We start from the raw sequence: 18,033 nt of genomic DNA, 5'->3' as shown, positions 1-18,033 counted from the left end.
ATTTAGCAGTAAATATGTTCTAGTTTCTATGACGGAATTTTTTTATGTATTATGTCAATGTAATCTGAATGAATGTTGCGGAAACCATGCTTAGCATTTTACACTATTCCATTCTTTTGATGTTTGGAAACAATGCTGATGAGTTGTCAGAATTCAGATGAGAGAAATTCTTAGTTCACAATTTGAACAGCCCGAATTAAATAAACCATAGTGAATGGAACTATCCTCGGCCACTCACTTCTTGCAAATTATGATACTTCACACGGTTAGATTTTGTTTTGTTTTCTTAGGGTGAAAGCACAATGGGCAATGGCTGAACTCTATTTCAGGTTACAAGATGTCTTTAATTTCTCAAGATTCGTATGGATATTATGAATATGGATTCATAGATGACTCAAAGGAAAAAAAATATTTTTCTAAACTAAAACGGAGGGAGTAGTACGGATATACTATTTCCTATGAATGAAAAAACAAGACATTGTCAGTAGTTGGAAGAATCCTTGTAGGTGTAGTTGATAGAAGAGAAAACGAAGGCCAGCAGGTTGAGGCAGCTGAGCCCGGCCATCAACCAGAAGAAGCAATCAAGCCGTCCATGGTCGAGATCGTCGGGGATCCACCCGCCGCCGCCTCCCTCCTCCGGCTCCGTCGCCCACGCCACCACTGCCACGACGGCAGAGTTGAGGTAGCTGCCTGCCGCCACGGCGACGAAGCTCAGCGCCGTCGACAGGCTCTTCATGGTGTCCGGGGCCTGGTCGTAGTAGAACTCGATCAAGCCGACGCTGGTGAACACCTCCCCCGCGCCGAGCATGATGTACGGCGGCGCCTGCCACATGATGCTCGTCGGCGCGTCGGCTCGCCTCGAGCAGCGCCGAGTACGCCATGGCCAGCGCCGACAGCACCAGGCCGACGCCGAGCCGCTGCAGCTGCGACAGGCCGCGGCGGTTGCCGGTGACGAGGCGGGCGAGCGGCATCAGCACGGCGTCGTAGGCGGGGACACAGAGGAGAATGCTGACCACCTCGAAGGTCGACATGGTCGCCGGCGGCACGTCGACCGGGCCGACGCGGGTGTCCATCGCCTTCCCCTGCTCCACGAACGTCGACGGCATCTGCGCCGTCACGGCGAAGAAGAACACCACCGGCGGCCAGACGGTGGACAGCCGCAGCAGCATCTTGAGCTCCTCCACCTGCGTCACCGTGCACAGCGCCCACGGGCTGGTCGCCTCCGGCGAGGCGTCGTCGTCGACGAGGACCGCCGCCTTGTCCAAGAACGCGAACTGGTCCGTGTGCTCGATGATCCGGTGGTCGCCATCCGGCAGCTGATGCAGGCGTGAGCTGTCGCCGGACAGCTCCACGGCGCGCTTCCTCACGGCGGCGACGGCCACCTGGCAGAGGCGCGTGAGGGGGCTCCCCGTCGGCGTCTGAGCGTTCCGGAGGCCGCACATCCTCGCGCAGAGCAAGAAGACGGCGAGGGAGACGGCCATGACCGCCGCCGGGATGCCGAAGCCGAGCGACCAGCCGGTGCGGTCCTGCACCCAGACCAGCACGGTGGCCGACAGCAGCGAGCCGACGTTGACGCAGAAGTAGTACCAGTTGAAGAAGGACGCCCTCTCCGGGGCCGCGTCGTCGAACTGGTCGGCTCCCAGCGGCGAGGCGCATGGCCTTATGCCGCCGACACCGAGGGCCACGAGGTATAGCCCCAGGTACACGGTGGTGTGGAGGACGCCGTCGCCGGTGGCGGAGGAGGACGTCGTAAACGACGCCGACAGGGTTAATGTGATCATGCCCTGTCAGTTCGACATCTGATTTGAGTATAAAATTTCTCAAATTCCGGTCCTTTTTTACATGCATCACTAAATCAATATATATATATATATATAGCATAAAAACTGACCAAATTAATTTATGAAAAAAGCACTAAGATTTCCCTTTTTTATGGTTGATGTTTCGCAGAATTTCTTGATTGGCATATGCAGATATTTTCAGTCATTCTCTGAATCTTTTAAAAACAATACTCCATTCACAAAAAAAGTTCAGATGATAGAAATCCAACAAAAGACTTGGATATTCAAATTATCACATTAAAAACTAGGAAATTTCTCCAAGAATTTAGTTTTCCTTTAAGAAATTCTTGTTTGCATATACTGTTCCTCTAATCCAAGAAATTATTTATGCAAAAAAGAATATATTTTTTCTAGAGTAATAATTGACTAAAATTGGGGTTTGCTTGTACACAAGTTGAAATCGCAGCCCAAAGATAAAGATAAGAAAGTGAGGAAGATGGGCGGGGTGGATACGATGGTGTAGACGGAGAGGAAGAGGGCGATGGTGGCGCGGCGACCCAAGTAGGAGTCGGCCATGAAGGCGCCGAGGAGCGGGGTGAGGTTGCAGGTGCCCGTCCACGCCGACACGTCCCTGGCGGCGGCGAGATTGCTCTCGCCGAGCACGCCGGTGAGGTAGCTCACCAGGTTCCTGGCGACGCCGGCGAAGGCGAGGCAGTCGCTCAGCTCGGTGCCCAGAATCAGCACGCACGCCCTCCACCCGCCGCCCTTGCCACCACCAAGCAGAGGCCTCCTCTCCTCCTCCTCCTCTTCCTTTGCCATTGCTCTTGCTTCCATTCAGCTTTTGAATAAATTTGAAGAAAGGGGCAAACGGAAGAACTGGATTGAGGAGAGGAGTTAGGTATATGAGCAAGCTGCAATTGCCCAAAATAATTTTGGGAATTTGACACTGGAGAGTGTAAGGCCCAGTTTAATAAATGGAGGTAGCGCCCTGTAGGTTCGTGCGAGATGAGTCTCTCTTTTTTACACCATCTTTTTATCTCAAAATATAAAAATAGATTAACGTATGGTAATTTTGTACTGAAATCTTTGGTGCCTGATGCTTATAAGCATGATAAAAAAATCATTTTTATATACTATGCTCTAACATAGGTTATTAACGCGTGGACTCATAAAAGATATAGAACTCATATATCAGCCTTTTGAAGTTGGAAGATTGACCGATGATTAGGGATGGACAAAAAGCTCGTGACTCGTTAGCTCGTTTAACTCATGACAAACTCGGCTCGGCTCGTTTGATTTTTATAACGAGCCGAGCTAGCTAGCTCGTTAGAGATAACGAGCTAGCTCGAGTTGGCTCATAAGTTGCTCGCGAGCCTAACGAGCTAGACCAAAAATACATGATTTCCCGACGTCCATTGATTCCACCCCGGAATACATGGGTTCAGTACTTTATAGGTCCACCATGTGATTTGTTAGTTCAAACTTTAATATTTAGATACAATTTTATATGATTTGCATGTTTGAACTGAAAATTTGCTTATATAATCTATTGAAAAATTGTTTAGGTTAACTTTTCATACGTGGCTCACAAGCCTAACGAGCCAGTTCGAGCTTTATAACGAGACGAGCTGAGCCAACTCATTATCTTAACGAGTTAGACCAAGCCGAACCGAGCCGACTCGTTATCCACCCGTACCGATGGTTGTACCTCTAAAATTGATAGCCATAGCTCCACTTGGGTGATGTACTACCGGAATTATTTTTTACTAACTTTTTTTTCTTGTCTCTGATATTATCTCTTATACACATTTCACCGCTACTTAGTAAATAAAAGCTATTAAAATATGCCCATATAGAAGTACTTTAATGCAAATTTTATCAATATCATGTTTCATGTGAAATCCTAATATTTCTATATTGTTTAATTACTTAAGGTTTTTATATTGCACTGCTTGTATTCTACTATGAAATCTACTGCATCCGTCTTAATATGACTATATTTGTGGATTTCCGTGTCCAACATTTGACCGCTTGTTTTATTGAAAATTTTGTATTTTTTAAAAATAGTCACACATAAAATATTATTTTTGTTTTATCATCTAATAACAATAAAAATACTAATCATAAAACTTTTTTAAATAACACAAGCCGTGCAAATGGAGAAGGAGTATTTGAGAATAGAGGCTTTTTCTTTTGTGAGGGGGTTGATGGTGGTATATTTCATGAACATATGCCTATTTTTCTTTCTGCAGTAAAAGCTCCATATCAAACGATGGAGATATAACTGTGCTTTCTATTATCATAACAGAAAAAAAAAATGTGCAAGCTGCAATAGGGGAAATTGCATTGGTCCCTGTGGGAACATCAGAGCCACACAGGCCACCAACCAGACGGCAGGCTTAATTAAGTAAATGTCCCCATCTGTTTCGGCATCATACATGGCTCATTATTTCACTCAAAATAAACATAAGCGATTAAGATAAATAATTTATTAATGACAACAAAAATTTGTAGTTAAATTTTATATATGTATTCTTAATGGTCAAAAAACAACAATAGAAATATAAAATACAATTAAAAATCATAAAATCAACACCATTTAGGTTAAGTTTTAGTTTGTAAGCATAAGTGACAAGAGAGACGATTTGCACCTCAGGACATTTTTCTAGTTACCAGATAAATATTAAAAAAGACACGTGTCGGTGCCATTTACGTCCTTAAACTTAAAATTCACCTCTCGACTATAATGCTGCTTATCCCCGAATTTTTCATACTGTTACACGTAGTGACAGAAAATGGTGTTTCTTTTTTTTTGGGTGGAGGGACATGATAGAGAAAACCAATGGATTGATTTGTTGGCTGTATAGGACCGAAAAATGTTTCAAGAGTGAATATAACAATCTCCTACGCAACAAAAACAAACAGCAAAGAAAAGTAATTTCTTAAATTGATGAATAGGCCAAGAATTAAGCCACGAACAACAGATGGATACATATTTTTTTCATCATTCAAGGAGGTATCACGAAATACCATTGAAATCCGATTGTTCGATTTGTAGACACATAGGGATAGGAAAAAATTGGTTCGCGTACTAGAAAAACTCCCAATTGAAGATGGCAGGCCTGATTACTCAGCTAGACAGCGGCTGCGTTTGTAGCCAGGGGGGCACATGATGACCAAGTGAAGCTAGAACTAGCTAGAGCCAACAAGATATCATGGTGCCAGGTGAACCTATATGCCTACTAGGGCACACCCTCAAGACTATAGGCCGTCGCCTGCTTGTCTTCGCCAAATCTAGCTGCTGGCTCCTGCAAGCCTCCGTCAACTGGCCACCATAACCTAGCATCCTTCTCCTTCCAATGTCTAATTGAGGGGATAGACGTAGCCCCTCCTAGCTCCTCGATTCCTCTTCGACTTTAACTTCTATTCGATTCAATGGATTGCCACCAGATGGGATAGAGTTGGGAGACGAGCCTACATGCAAAACTATGCTCTTAAGTCTAAAGCTTAGTAAAAGAAACGTGGTCCCTGGTGGACATGGTGCAATACAAGCATGGCCATCTTAGGCCGTCCAACTCTTTGAATCAATGGTCCAAAATTTGATACCTTCTTACTGTTAAGGATGGGAAATTCTCTGTTCTAGCTTTACCAAACCATGCTTTATAAAAAATATCGTTGTCACAAAAAGTGTGGCTAAGAACATGGTAACCATAACTTATCCAATACTAACCTACAATATATATGATATTTAGGGTCATATAGAAAAAAATGTGACAACTTACGATTATGATATTAACCAAACAGAGTGTCATACAAATGTTGGCAAGAACTCATTGGGAGCATGACCCACAATTTCATAATGAAGTTTAAGACTTCCCGCATATGAAAATATTTTATCTAAAAATTCTATTTTTTTTAATTTTTTAAAAATAAATATTTTCAAACTTGAAATTATTTCGGACCAAAATATCCCAAAATTTGTGAAAATTTCAAATTTGGGTCTAGCGGCAGGAATGTCAAAATCAATATATGAGACAGAATGTGTAAATGACATGTAGGCCCACCTTCTCTTTCATTTTTCGTGATGATTAATTTGCAAAAACCACCATTTTTATGGATGTCCAGGTCCATGAACTCGTTTTAATGTGCCATCCAGTCCATAACTTTAGACGTTAAAATGAGTTTATGGATCTAAATGTACATCTTTTAAGTTTATAGACCTAAATAGTAACGCGCCACGAGATTAAAGATCGGCCATGTATTACTCATAAAATCCTGGGTAGATGCTAATGCTGGTGTAGTTGTGTACGCGCCCTGCAGGGTTAATGCGCAGCCCAGCAAAACAGCGCGTGGTGAGGCCCAAATTGGAAGGGGGCCAAATTATAGCATAAGCCCTGTTTAGTTGCCAAAAATTTCTCTCAAAACATCACATCAAATCTTTAAACATCTAAATAGAGCATTAAACATAGATAAAACGAAAAACTACTTGCATGGTTACGTGAGAAATCGCGAGAATGAATCTTTTGAGCATAATTAGGGCATGTTCAACAGTAGAGCCTATTATAGGCTCTATCTTAAGCCACGTCAGCGATAAGAATTTATTTTAAAATTATACGTATAAAGATAGAGTCATGTGTGGTCACTTTATTAATGCAATAAAATATTTTTTATTAAGCTAGTTTTCTTTTTATACATTCCCATGCAAGAAAAAGTTTTCTTTAACCATGTCAGTGATAAGAGTTTATTTTAAAATTATACGTATAAAGATAGAGTCATGTGTGGTCACTTTATTAATGCAATAAAATATTTTTTATTAAGCTAGTTTCCTTTTTATACATTCCGATGCAAGAAAAAGTTTTCTTTAATAATGCTAAGAGTCGACTCTAAGCCGTTGCCATGCATGACAACAACTTTTCTCTCTTCTTTCCTCTTTTTCCTTCACATCACCAAATTTGCTTACGTGGCGATTGAGAGAGTCAGCTAATAGGCACCTTTGTACGTGCCCTTAGTCCATGATTAGCCACATGTGCTAATGACAGATTAATTAGGCTCAAAAGATTGTCTCGCGGTTTGTAGGCGAGCCTTGAAATTCGTTTTTCTCATTCATATCAAAAATTCTTTTCCACATTCGGTCAAACGTCTGATATGACATCCAAAAATTTTCATTTCCCCCACTAAATACCCTAAGCATATGGATTTACCCATCTGGTCTTCAATTGAATAAACAACTTTCAATATGCAACATGGCCGATACAATATTTGTATACAATTGAACTTTTTTACAAGGACAACGTCATATACTCCCTTCATATTTTTATGTATGACACCTAGGATTACATTTGACCATTCGTCTTATTTAAAATTTATATCCAAATATATAAAATTATAATACATACTTAAAGTTGCTATAATAATAAATCATATTATAATAAAATAATAAATAATTATATAATTTTTTAAATAAGATAAATAATCAAACGTGGACCTATATAAAAAAATTTGGAGGGAGTATACCTGTGTTCGTTCCTTCAGGGGGAAGTAGTCATCGCACGATTATTTCTCCACCACACACGTAAGCAAAATTGAAACACATACCTCTGCCCACTAATACTCCTGCTGCAAGTCAATGCTGACATATATTTAATTCCCATGTAAGATTAATTGTTAAAACTACTACTACTCCAGTTTCATCAGGACATAGGTTGGTTGGCCAATCAATCCCTCTGCGGTCAAACCACGCAGCATTTTCGTGGCAACTACCTCTGATTCATATTACTAATCACTAACTATAGTCAATTAATCAAATTAACTAACAATATGGGTGGTTACTTAGACCATGTTCGTTATAGTTTAGGATCATTATAATCTGAATTATAAAAATAATTTAAAATAAATGATTAGACTATCCTGACCGTTTATTATAATCTATAGCTTTTATTAGTACAATATAATAAGTCTCTTCGGGGATGTTTTTCAGATTATTAGGTTAATAAAGACCCATTCCTATTGGATTTTTTAAAGTAAATACCCACGTTTGCTTTTATTACGCACAACTTATAATAATCTAACTTAGGCTGCATTCTTTTTCCGTCTTTCTAATAGACTGTCAGATTTTTCGCGCGCACGCTTCCTAAAATACTAAATAATATGTTTCCTTTTCAAAACTTTTCTATAGAAAAATTATTTTAAAAATCATATTAATTTATTTTAATTTTTATAACTAATAATTAATTAATTATGTACTAATCTATTACGATGTTTTCCGTGCCGTTTATATGCAGCCACCGAACGCAGCCTTACTAATATATACTGCACTAAATGACAAAACCACATTAATCCTAAGTGGAAATAAACGCATCCTAAATCATGTATATATATCGCGCAGGCCATTCTCCATCACCTCGCGAATGAATGAAATCTCAAGTAGGACGTCTCACCAACCAGCTAGTTAGTCAAACTTCCACGCCCATGGAGGGCAGCATGTATCCTCCGGCGTCCAAACTGGAGGGCGAGTCGTCGTCGGCGGCGGCGGCGGCGGCGGAAGGGGAGCCGGTGACCGGCATCCCCGTGGGCATGTTCTACCCTGCTCCGCCGATGGAGCGTGTGGTGTCCTGCCGCGTGGGGCCGGCCGGAGGTGCGTGGACCACCGGCCTCTGCGATTGCTCCGACGACTGCAACACATGTAAGTCACCACCATTGCAATTAGCCCATACATCTAGAGGTGTTGTGTGCTGGACTTTGGTTTTGATTCATTTGTTAGCCTAATCGTCTGTTTATGCGGAATAAATTGATCCAGTGAATTCAATAAAGTCGATTGATTAACATGTGATTGCTGTGTGTCTTCCTCGATCTGTTCTTCTTTCTTATTTTTCGTCTACTGACACCGTTGGGGAGAAGCCGTGACTTGATGAGCTTCTGATCGCTGGCTTCTAGCTTGATGTCGATGGCCTTTTCAGTGTACACCAATACTGTGCTGAGAATAGCTAGCCTCACTATTCCTTTCTAGTGTTTGGTCGATTGGGCGATTAGAGTTTAGGAATCGCTATAGAAAAATTGATCCTGAGAATAGCCTCACTTTCGTTGTTGGTAGCGCAGGATAAATCAACCAACACAGTAAACCATACAGTAATTAAGCAACGGCCAGTATTTTTTCCCGATATGGGAAAATAAGAGCTTAATTACCATGCATCTTCATAGAAAGTCTGTGAAACGATTAATTAATTGTGGGCAAAGTGCATTTTACTAAAAGTATTAAAAAAAATATTTTTTACTTTGTTAATTACTTAATTATTAGTATTTTATAGTTTTGTTTTTTTCAAAAAGATCCCAATAAAAATGACGATATTAACCTTTCAAATTTCTATTATACCTAATATTAATATTATTGGTAGAAATAATTTAATCATAACCGTCCGATAGAAATAGATCAACGGTATAGATTAAATTCTACTACTAGTAAAATACACCAGGTCCGCCGTATTAATTATATGTAACCTTTGTTAAGTAAAATGTAATTGCAGGTTGCATGGCGTGCTGGTGCCCCTGCATCCCAGTCGGGCAGATCGCGGAGATCGTCGACAAGGGCTCATCATGTATGAATGATCCAAGCAAATTCATTCATTCTCCGATCATTTAAATTTCATATGCTGTAGTTCATATCAATAATGTTCTCCAAATCTTCGAGTTACAATTTGGCAAAAAAAAATGTGAATGTAACAGCATGCCCGTTGAACGGGGTGTTGTACTGCTTGGTGTTCCACGTGTCGGGGGGGATGTGCCAGTGGCTGTACCCGTGCGCCTACCGTGCGAAGCTGCGGGCGGCGTACGGGCTGCCGGAGACGCCCTGCTCCGACTGCGTCGTCAACTTCTGCTGCCAGACCTGCTCCATTGCTCAGATGCACCGGGAGCTCCAAAACCGCGGCTACGACCCATCCCTTGGTATTCCTTCCTATTCCATCCACTTTTCATTCTATTACTTTTCTTTGTTCCGGCCACCCCTTAGTTTTACCTCGTCTTTTAATTTATATCTGCTTATACTTATATGCCAAATTTTAAATTTTAAATTAGAGCCTTGTTTAGATCCCAAAATTTTTTTCGCACAAACATCACATCGAATCTTTACATATCTAAATAGAGTATTAAACATAGATAGAATGAAAAACTAATTGCACAGTTATGAAATAAATTGCGAGACGAATCTTTTGAGCCTAATTAAGCCGTCATTACCCATAAGTGCTACAGTAACCTACATATGCTAATGATGGCTTAATTAGGCTTAAAAGATTTATCTCATGATTTGTTCCATAACTGTGTAATTAGTTTTTTGTTTCATCTACGTTTAATGCTCTGTTTAGATATCTAAAGATTCGATGTGATGTTTGTAGCAAAAGTTTTTGGATCTAAACAAGGCCTAGATTTGATTTGGAGGTTTTTCCCCAAAGTTTAGTTTTCCGTTTTGGTTTTCGGATCACTAAGAATAGATAAAAAATTTTATTCATAAATTATTTTTTGTTCGTAAATACGTTGTTTTGCTTTATTTGATTAAAAACATAAACAATCACCCCTTTTCTCAATAATGTTTATATGTTTGGGTCTTAATTTGTTTCAAATGTTCGATTCTTTCAGAGAGTACTGTTTCTTAAGACGTGTGACTTAAAGGCATTCTTGTTGCATGTCTTCTTTCCTTTCAGTCAAAAACATGGGCAATTAAGAGGCTGTTTTGCCGTTCATTTCGATCTTTTAAAACAATGTTCCAGCCTAATTTAGTCACGAAAATACATATCTCTACAAAGAAAATTTGTGCTTTTAGTGTTACTTTGTATAGGATATTTTATAGCTGAAATGGTTATAGGAAATTAAAGCTTCACTGTATTAATCTGCACGATGGTTACTGATGTTTGACTGATGAAGGATGGGAGGTCAACTCGCGGAGGATGATGGTGACTCCTCCCCAACACCAAGCGATGGAAGGAATGACTCGCTAGCTTATATCAAAATTAAACCCATCGCTGTTCATCTCGACCAATTAAGCAATACACAAGCTATCTATTATTACACGCGTGTGCTACCATTTAATTTCTGTAAACCCCATGTATGTACAGGAATATAAAATGGCAATACATATATAGCCGTTTCACCTTCAATTTTGTAGTCATATTTCATTATCTTCCGTGTCAAGTTGTAATCGAAAAAACTATGTTAATTACCGGTCTGTTGGAGTACGAAATTTGTTTCCACAATCATGCTAGATGGGACTTTACATTCTCACGGATATATAATGGTTGTACATTATTCTGTATATCTTTTTAACAAAATAAACCAGATCAAGACCCAGCAAGAAAGAGCCTATATGGTATGGAGCAATTTTTTATTTTGAATATTGGCAATAATACAAGTGTAGAAAATAATCAAATTAAAAACTAGACTAAAATTATTAAATAGCGCTTGCGAAACAATCCAAACCAAAAAAAAAGCAGGTTAATGCAATGAGCACAACAGTCATTACATGCCGTGCAAAGTTAGGGTATATTTGGTTGATGGTCAGGTGGGATAGGATATGACCATTCATATTTTGGAGGATACGTGTTAACAGTAAAATTAGGATGTAGCCGTTTGAGAGAAAAAAACATAAGAAGATAACCGAATCGGACAAGAATAATGGCAATCGGACTCACCGGCTTGAGATAGAATTAGATAAAGCCGATGAAAAATGAATTGGATCAGGAGATAAAAGTCCGATTGGGCCCGGAAAAGATGCCCTTCGCTTATCGTTCCCCTCCTTGCCACGGAGTCGTCCTCCACCACCATCACCATATGCTCGACACTGATGCCGCCCCTCTAGTACCCTCCCTACCTCGCCATTAGCTCCTTGCCGAGGTTGCTCACGACTAGCACCCGCATGACCACGTCGATTGTCGGCGGAGAAAAACCCTATCTGCCTAACGCCACCTCCCACGTTGCCTCCCATCTACCCGATGTTAGAGCATCCCCAACAGCTTATTTAAATTTGGTCATCAATATTTTTATTTGGATGATCATCTAAAATACTTTCATCATTCATATCCCTTTGTACTCCAGCAGATCATCTATATATGACATCTTCTAAATCTATTTAGATGATTGGAGAGAGAACATCTAAATATGGAGGTTCTCTCTCCTAATATAGATGACATCTAAAAATAAATGATAAGATAAATGTTCTGCTAAAGAACAACTTTTACTTTTCGTCTTCTATTTCTAGAATAGAAAATGGGATGAATAAGCTATTGGGGATGCTCTTACCGCCACCGCCTCCTGATCTACCCAAAGCCAAAGGCCTGCATCATTGCCGATGAACCTGCACCACTGGGCCCTCCTCTGCCTTCCTCGGCACGACGCTGCCGACCTAAGAGAATTAAGGGAATCTTGGGCCCCATTCAGGGACGGGGACGGGGACTGGATCTCCCCCTATTTCAATTTGAGGCCAGAGCTAGGGACGTTCCAGCCATGTCCCCGTTGCCAACTCTACACACTCCCTCTTAAATTATATTCACCTCACCTAGATTATATATCTTGGCACAAATTAAAATATTTGATCTCAGATCTAATATTGATTAATTACTTCTGTGCAGCAGCAATGTATACCTTGCACCTTGGAATTCTGCTGCTTCTCACAGGACAACGATCTTCAGTCAATGTTGACACCAAAAGGCAGAAGTAGCAATAAAGGCATGAAAGACCCACATGAGAATGAAATGAACAAATGGAACCAGTACTATAACCAGTAACAGGCACATATAAAAAAATAAAAACGGGCACAATGTTGATCATTTGCAGTTTCAATATATCAATGTTGGAACACATCAAAGTATGGACAGTGCTGAAAACCATGCCACATCATATATAAAATTCCATAACATTGATAAAGGAATAATGCTGCTTCCATGGTAGCTCGGAGAACATGGATCTCCAGAAAGGGACGACGACCAGTTAGAGAGATCACAGATTCACAGTAAAACTATTTTATTTTTGCAGGTACATCTTGCCCTGCTCACCATCAATTCTAGACTGACGGATAAATTGCATTTGCATCTCAGCAGGCACAAGTAAACATAGCATACTTTCTAAACAAATAAAAGAAATAAACAGGTGCAGATAAGAGATCTTCATACAACATATGCACATCAAAAACAGCAGAGATCAAGTAGAACAGCAGTGGGCTGCTGGGCCAGCATATATGGCATCAGTGTCTGTACAGATTACTAAAGTAGGATGATGATACTAATAAATACTCCTTCCGTTTCACAATGTAAGACTCTCTAGCCTTGCTTAGATTCATATGAATGCTATTGAATCTAGACATATATATATAAATTATATACATTCATCAACTGATGAATTTAGGCAAGGCTAAAAAGTCTTACAATATGAAACGGAGGTAGTAGCATGCTCTAGTACAACAATAGCTCAGGTTATACCAGTTCGCACTTATCAGTGCACTTTATCAGTCAGAATAGCTCTGTTATTGGCAGTATTAGCTTCTACTCTCTTCTAAGAATTACACTAACTTCCGAATGGCTTCATAGATTATCAAAACAGTCTACATGTTAACTTTATTCAGTACTTACTGCTTATAACAGGTATTATCCACCGTTTTTCACCCTGAAGACCTCAGTAAGTCAAGAAGCTATGTGCAAACATTCAGTATTCTAATGTAACTTTGTGAAATTTAGATAGCACAAAACTAGAAGCAAACCACAGGTCAGCATATTATGAAATTCGTAAGAACTTAGTTTTTGTGATAATTAATTATCTAACAAATCATGGCATCCAGCTCATTAACCACTGTCGTTAATGTTCATATCAGCATTCTAATTATTTACCTATTATAGCTCATAAAAGTTGCTGAATACAGGAAACAATGTTTAATTACAAATGGCTCCACCTCCCTTGCAATCTAGAGATGGGAAAAAACCCAAAGAATATGCATGCCTTATAATGCAATTAGCCTTGACAGCTAAAGAAGTATGGCCTCATTAGAGTTAAATTCCGAAGTGGACAGGATCAACATTTCAAACACATAACATGTGACAGGTTTGAGATGACAATATTACTGCAGATAGCTTGGAAACTTACAGCATAATGAAAAAGCAATATGTTCAAACTGTAGACACGGGTAACTTTCTTTATCTGAAAAAATAATCATCAGAACAGAAATCAATAGCACATAACTGCAATAATTTGGCTGCTGTCCAGGGCGCAGCTTAAATGAAGCGGCGATTTGGAAACCAAGACTTAGAGTACTTGTCAACGATAGCCTATGAAAGAAGTGGAAATAATAACACATGGACATAAAAGAGTCATCAATGAACCTCTAAGATTTGACTTCAATGGTCCCAGAGATCTGTCTATGAACAAGGGCACCAAATGGCATGCCTCAGCCTTTGTTCTAAAATTTCTTGATTACTTTGGAATAGAATCTGACAGACTTGGGTGCATCAAATGAAATTGGCAAGAACCATGCTGTGTTAACAGCGTAGATGTTAATAGCACTGGCTGAGCACTACAGAGTGGATATAGAAGATTTTTACCCACATGTGAAACATTAGTTTAATTAAAAGATGGACAACCTGTATATATTGGCTATATAAACTTTGCATGAGCACACAACACAGCATGAAACATAATATTTCTATTTCAGGTGATACCAACTATATTGCGTTCTGTAAAACATCCAGACATTGCAATGAAACATTGTATACTAGATGATTGAAGCATAATGAGAAACATTGAATAGATTAACTTTCATCATGCCATCTAAATTAGACTGTCGCATTACACTGCTGCTTGTAAAGATAATGATAAAGATACACGCAGATAGGCGCCATACAGGTCAGCACCCAGGTCACAGATGAGCCATGTAAACTACTGCAAAGGGACAGGGCATGGCTAAAACCTAAACCTAAAAGGAATCTGCAGTTTGTCATCTAGAGTACATACAGACAATTACTCAGACCAAACAGCAGAGGTGGAACCTACAAAGCCGAGGAATTTAGAAACTTTTTGAGTCTTTTACCTTATGGTCACAAACTTGTTTGTGCCATGCTTGGCCCAGAAGGTCTTCAAGTCAATCGGATTATTAAGATTGTACCCTTCACCAGCAAGCTTCTCAAGCACTTTCTTGAATGCACCATGGCTCATCTTCCTTCCAGCGATGCGTGCGCCACGGCGCTTTGTACTCATTGGAAGTGGGTATGTTGAGATGGTGGTGGTGCAACATGCAGACTGCCAACCACCTGCACCCCAGCGGTAGCACTGCTGCGGTGAGCCTGTGCATGAACAAACAGGCGTTGGTATCCTTGAGAGGTCCAAATCAATCCCATTAATTACCATCCCTATAGCCTTCTTGGGACCCCTTCTCCGTGGTGCTGGCGGTGGATTGGGGGCACCGTCCTCGCGTGGAGCGGCAGGCTTCTTGGGCTTCTTAGGCCTTGGTACCTTAGGTTGCCGGCCCTGCTGCCTCTTCTTGGGAGGGGGTGGCTGCTCATTAACAACGGGCACATTTTCCTCGATCATCGGGGAGGAAATGCATTCCTCTTTTGGCACTGGAGGTGGCGGGGGTTGTTGCGGCTGGGGGTCGGGCTGTTGCATCATCTGCAGAGTATGCGCGGCGTGCGTGCCAGGGATCATCCCGTAGGCCACCGGGTCATGATGCGGGACGTGCCCGCCATGCCCGACGGCGAGAGTGTGAAGAACCTTGGGCTCGCGGGGATGATGCTGCGGGTGCATCCACATTTCGCCGCGCACGAAGTTGATGGGCGGAGGGTCGGCGGGCACGGCGGCATTGGGCACGGAGTCGCGCGGATGGTGGTGGTGGTGGTGGTGGTGTTGCAGGAAGGGGGTGGCGGAGAGCAGCGGCTTGGTGTCGCGGTCAGCGGGCACCGAGGACATGAGCTGCAGGCCGAGGTTCCTCGCCGGCGAGTCGAAGAAGCTCCCCCAGCCCCTCATGCCCATGTTGGCGTCGTCGTCCATCTCCCTCCTTTCCTTCTTTACCAACTCACTCACGGGGGCGGATCTGACATCCCCAAACTTGCCTTCTCTCCTGAACAAACAGAGAAACCAACTGCTTAGTTAGCATTGATTCGAAGGGTTGCAGATCCAGATCTACGAGGGAAGCTTATCTAGGGTTAACGCAGGCACGGAAATCCGTTCGACAAGAAGAAGAAGAAGAATTCATCCGACAGGGAGAGCGACAAGAGAGAGAGGAGAATGCGGTGCTGACCGTGACCCGAGAAAGGAAGGAAGGAGGGAGGACGGCGGCGATGGAGATCGGCGGAGGAAGGAGACGACGACGACGGAGATGACAGGGAGAGGAAATATCACAAATGGTTTCTCCTTTTCATTTATTTTCTTTTTTCCTTTTTCGCCTTTTTGTTGGACGGCCACGAGCCCACGACAAACGTGGCATATATAGCTGGCCCGACCCGTTCTGTAGCCGACCCGGCCCACCCACGAGTACGGCCCAGTCGGATGCCTCCATTTTTTTTTCTCTCTCTTACATACGTACGTAATAGAAAAAGCCCATGCCTTACGACGGGAGAAATAAAATTAATTTATAATTTCAATATCTGTTTAAATAATAACATAAGTGATCACCAACAAACAGAGAATTTCACATGCCCTTCAGGCAACAACACGATGGCTCTGCGGACCGAGCTAGGCTGCGTTCGACCCCCCTCTACGCTGACTAAGCCCTCCACATTTTTCACACATACGTTTCCTGAACTGTTAAACAGTGTATTTTTTACAAAAGTTTTCTATAGAAAAGTTTTTTTAAAAAATAATATTAATCTATTTTATATTTTTAAATAATTAATAATTAATTAATCATGTACTAATCTATTACCATATTTTCCGTGACACCATAAATTAACTTACCCCCGGCTGGCTGAACTTGGCCCAAGTTGACTTAGATGAGCCAGACGGGCTGAGTTGATGAGCTACAAATACAAAATCGTTCAAACTCGTAGATGACTATTGAAGTCTCCAACATAATGGCCCAAGTGGGGAAGGGTGTGGACACGCAAGCGTGGCCCGTGAGGGCGAGGTGGTGCGGCCCAGGTGAGGAAGAGTGTGGTGTATGAGCGGTTTGAATATGCGCGTGCTCGGATGACACGCGGACGACGAACAAAAATTACTGGCAGAATCATTACTTTTTTCGATAATAGTAGAAATATAGGACCGTGCTTTGAAACGAGTTAAGAGGAAATAGCGTGATAAATTTTATGCAGTGCTTTTTAATTGGCATCACTAATTATTAAGTGCAATTGGAACCTTTACTATATCAATCCATCAAACTTGCCCCTTTGCAACAGTAAAGTAGCAATGAAACTCTACTCCAACAACATCCTCGACAATTAATAAACTCATGGCTTATTTGGTTTGGAGAAATTTCAATCTAAAGGAATAGAAAAAGTGAAAAAATATGAATGTATGGTAACACCAATCTATACGAATTTTTCCAAGAGATTTAAGTGGATATAAATTTTTCTATGTTTTCTCTCTCTAGTAAGAAGGAAAAAAAATTTTATTTGATTTTCATATGATTCATTTCTATCCATCGAATGACTTTCAAAAGGAATTTAATCATCTAAATCCTTTGATTTTTTTTATAATAGTATATATAGCTCCTGGCCAGGTGCGGCTCCTGATGGGGCTCGGCGGCGACAGACAGCGCCGCGGTGCCGAACAACTCCGGGACCAGCTAGCAGGTGAATGGACCCAATCGTAGCGTAGAGGTGCGGGAGGGAGGGAGGGAGGGAGCGCGCGGATGCGTCGGCAGCGCGATTCGCACGGAAACAAGGACGACGCGAGAACGACGGACGACAGAATAGATATAGATATGGTCCCAAAATTTTTTTCAATCTCTTTCTTACTTACATACTTACTTACATATGCACATAGCCCAATATTTTGGGTTATGCTAATAACCCAAATTTTAATTTTTTAAAATTAAACTTAGATTTGGTTTTGTGATATATTTATCGTACTTTATTTTTTAATCTTTATTTTTAGATCACTAAGAACATATATATATATATATAAAATATATATACCTACAAACTATTTTAAATCGTTAATAACTCATTTGCTTTACGCTTAATTTCAGTAAAACAATGACTCCGTTAGATTTTTCATCTTACCATATCAAGATAATTCAGAGGAATGAAACAAATGAATTGGTTCGAGCATCTCCGGTAGACTATGTATTATA

At 41.1% G+C, this 18,033-nt stretch overlaps 2 protein-coding genes and 1 pseudogene across 3 annotated transcripts; 1 reads left to right on the top strand and 2 right to left on the bottom strand.

Moving 5' to 3' along the window:
* Window positions 1-223: 223 nt before the first annotated feature.
* LOC102712116 lies at window positions 224-2,773 on the bottom strand (annotated as a pseudogene).
* Window positions 2,774-8,198: 5,425 nt separating this feature from the next.
* On the top strand, window positions 8,199-11,117 carry LOC102710331 (cell number regulator 10-like). The gene is made up of 4 exons (XM_006661542.2): window positions 8,199-8,463; window positions 9,302-9,373; window positions 9,501-9,719; window positions 10,692-11,117. The coding sequence occupies exons 1-4, from the start codon at window positions 8,250-8,252 to the stop codon at window positions 10,763-10,765; spliced, it is 579 nt and encodes a 192-aa protein (XP_006661605.2). The 5' UTR covers window positions 8,199-8,249; the 3' UTR covers window positions 10,766-11,117.
* Window positions 11,118-14,242: 3,125 nt separating this feature from the next.
* Window positions 14,243-16,187, bottom strand: LOC102710052 (barley B recombinant-like protein A). Of its 2 annotated transcripts, none has more exons than XM_015841982.2 (2): window positions 14,836-16,022; window positions 14,243-14,282 (listed from the first exon to the last, which is right to left on the bottom strand). In XM_015841982.2, exons 1-2 carry the CDS (start codon window positions 15,789-15,791, stop codon window positions 14,258-14,260), a joined length of 981 nt encoding a protein of 326 aa, XP_015697468.2. In that variant the 5' UTR covers window positions 15,792-16,022; the 3' UTR covers window positions 14,243-14,257. The 2 variants fall into 2 exon arrangements, with proteins under 2 accessions (XP_015697468.2, XP_006661604.2); XM_006661541.3 differs by lacking the exon at window positions 14,243-14,282 and adding an exon at window positions 16,042-16,187 and having other exon boundaries at window positions 14,499-15,861.
* Between the last annotated feature and the right edge of the window lie 1,846 nt (window positions 16,188-18,033).

Source organism: Oryza brachyantha, chromosome 10 (genome assembly GCF_000231095.2).
Source record: "Oryza brachyantha chromosome 10, ObraRS2, whole genome shotgun sequence".
NCBI classification, from domain to species: Eukaryota; Viridiplantae; Streptophyta; class Magnoliopsida; order Poales; family Poaceae; genus Oryza; species Oryza brachyantha.
This window is presented reverse-complemented; position numbering and strand designations above follow the sequence as displayed.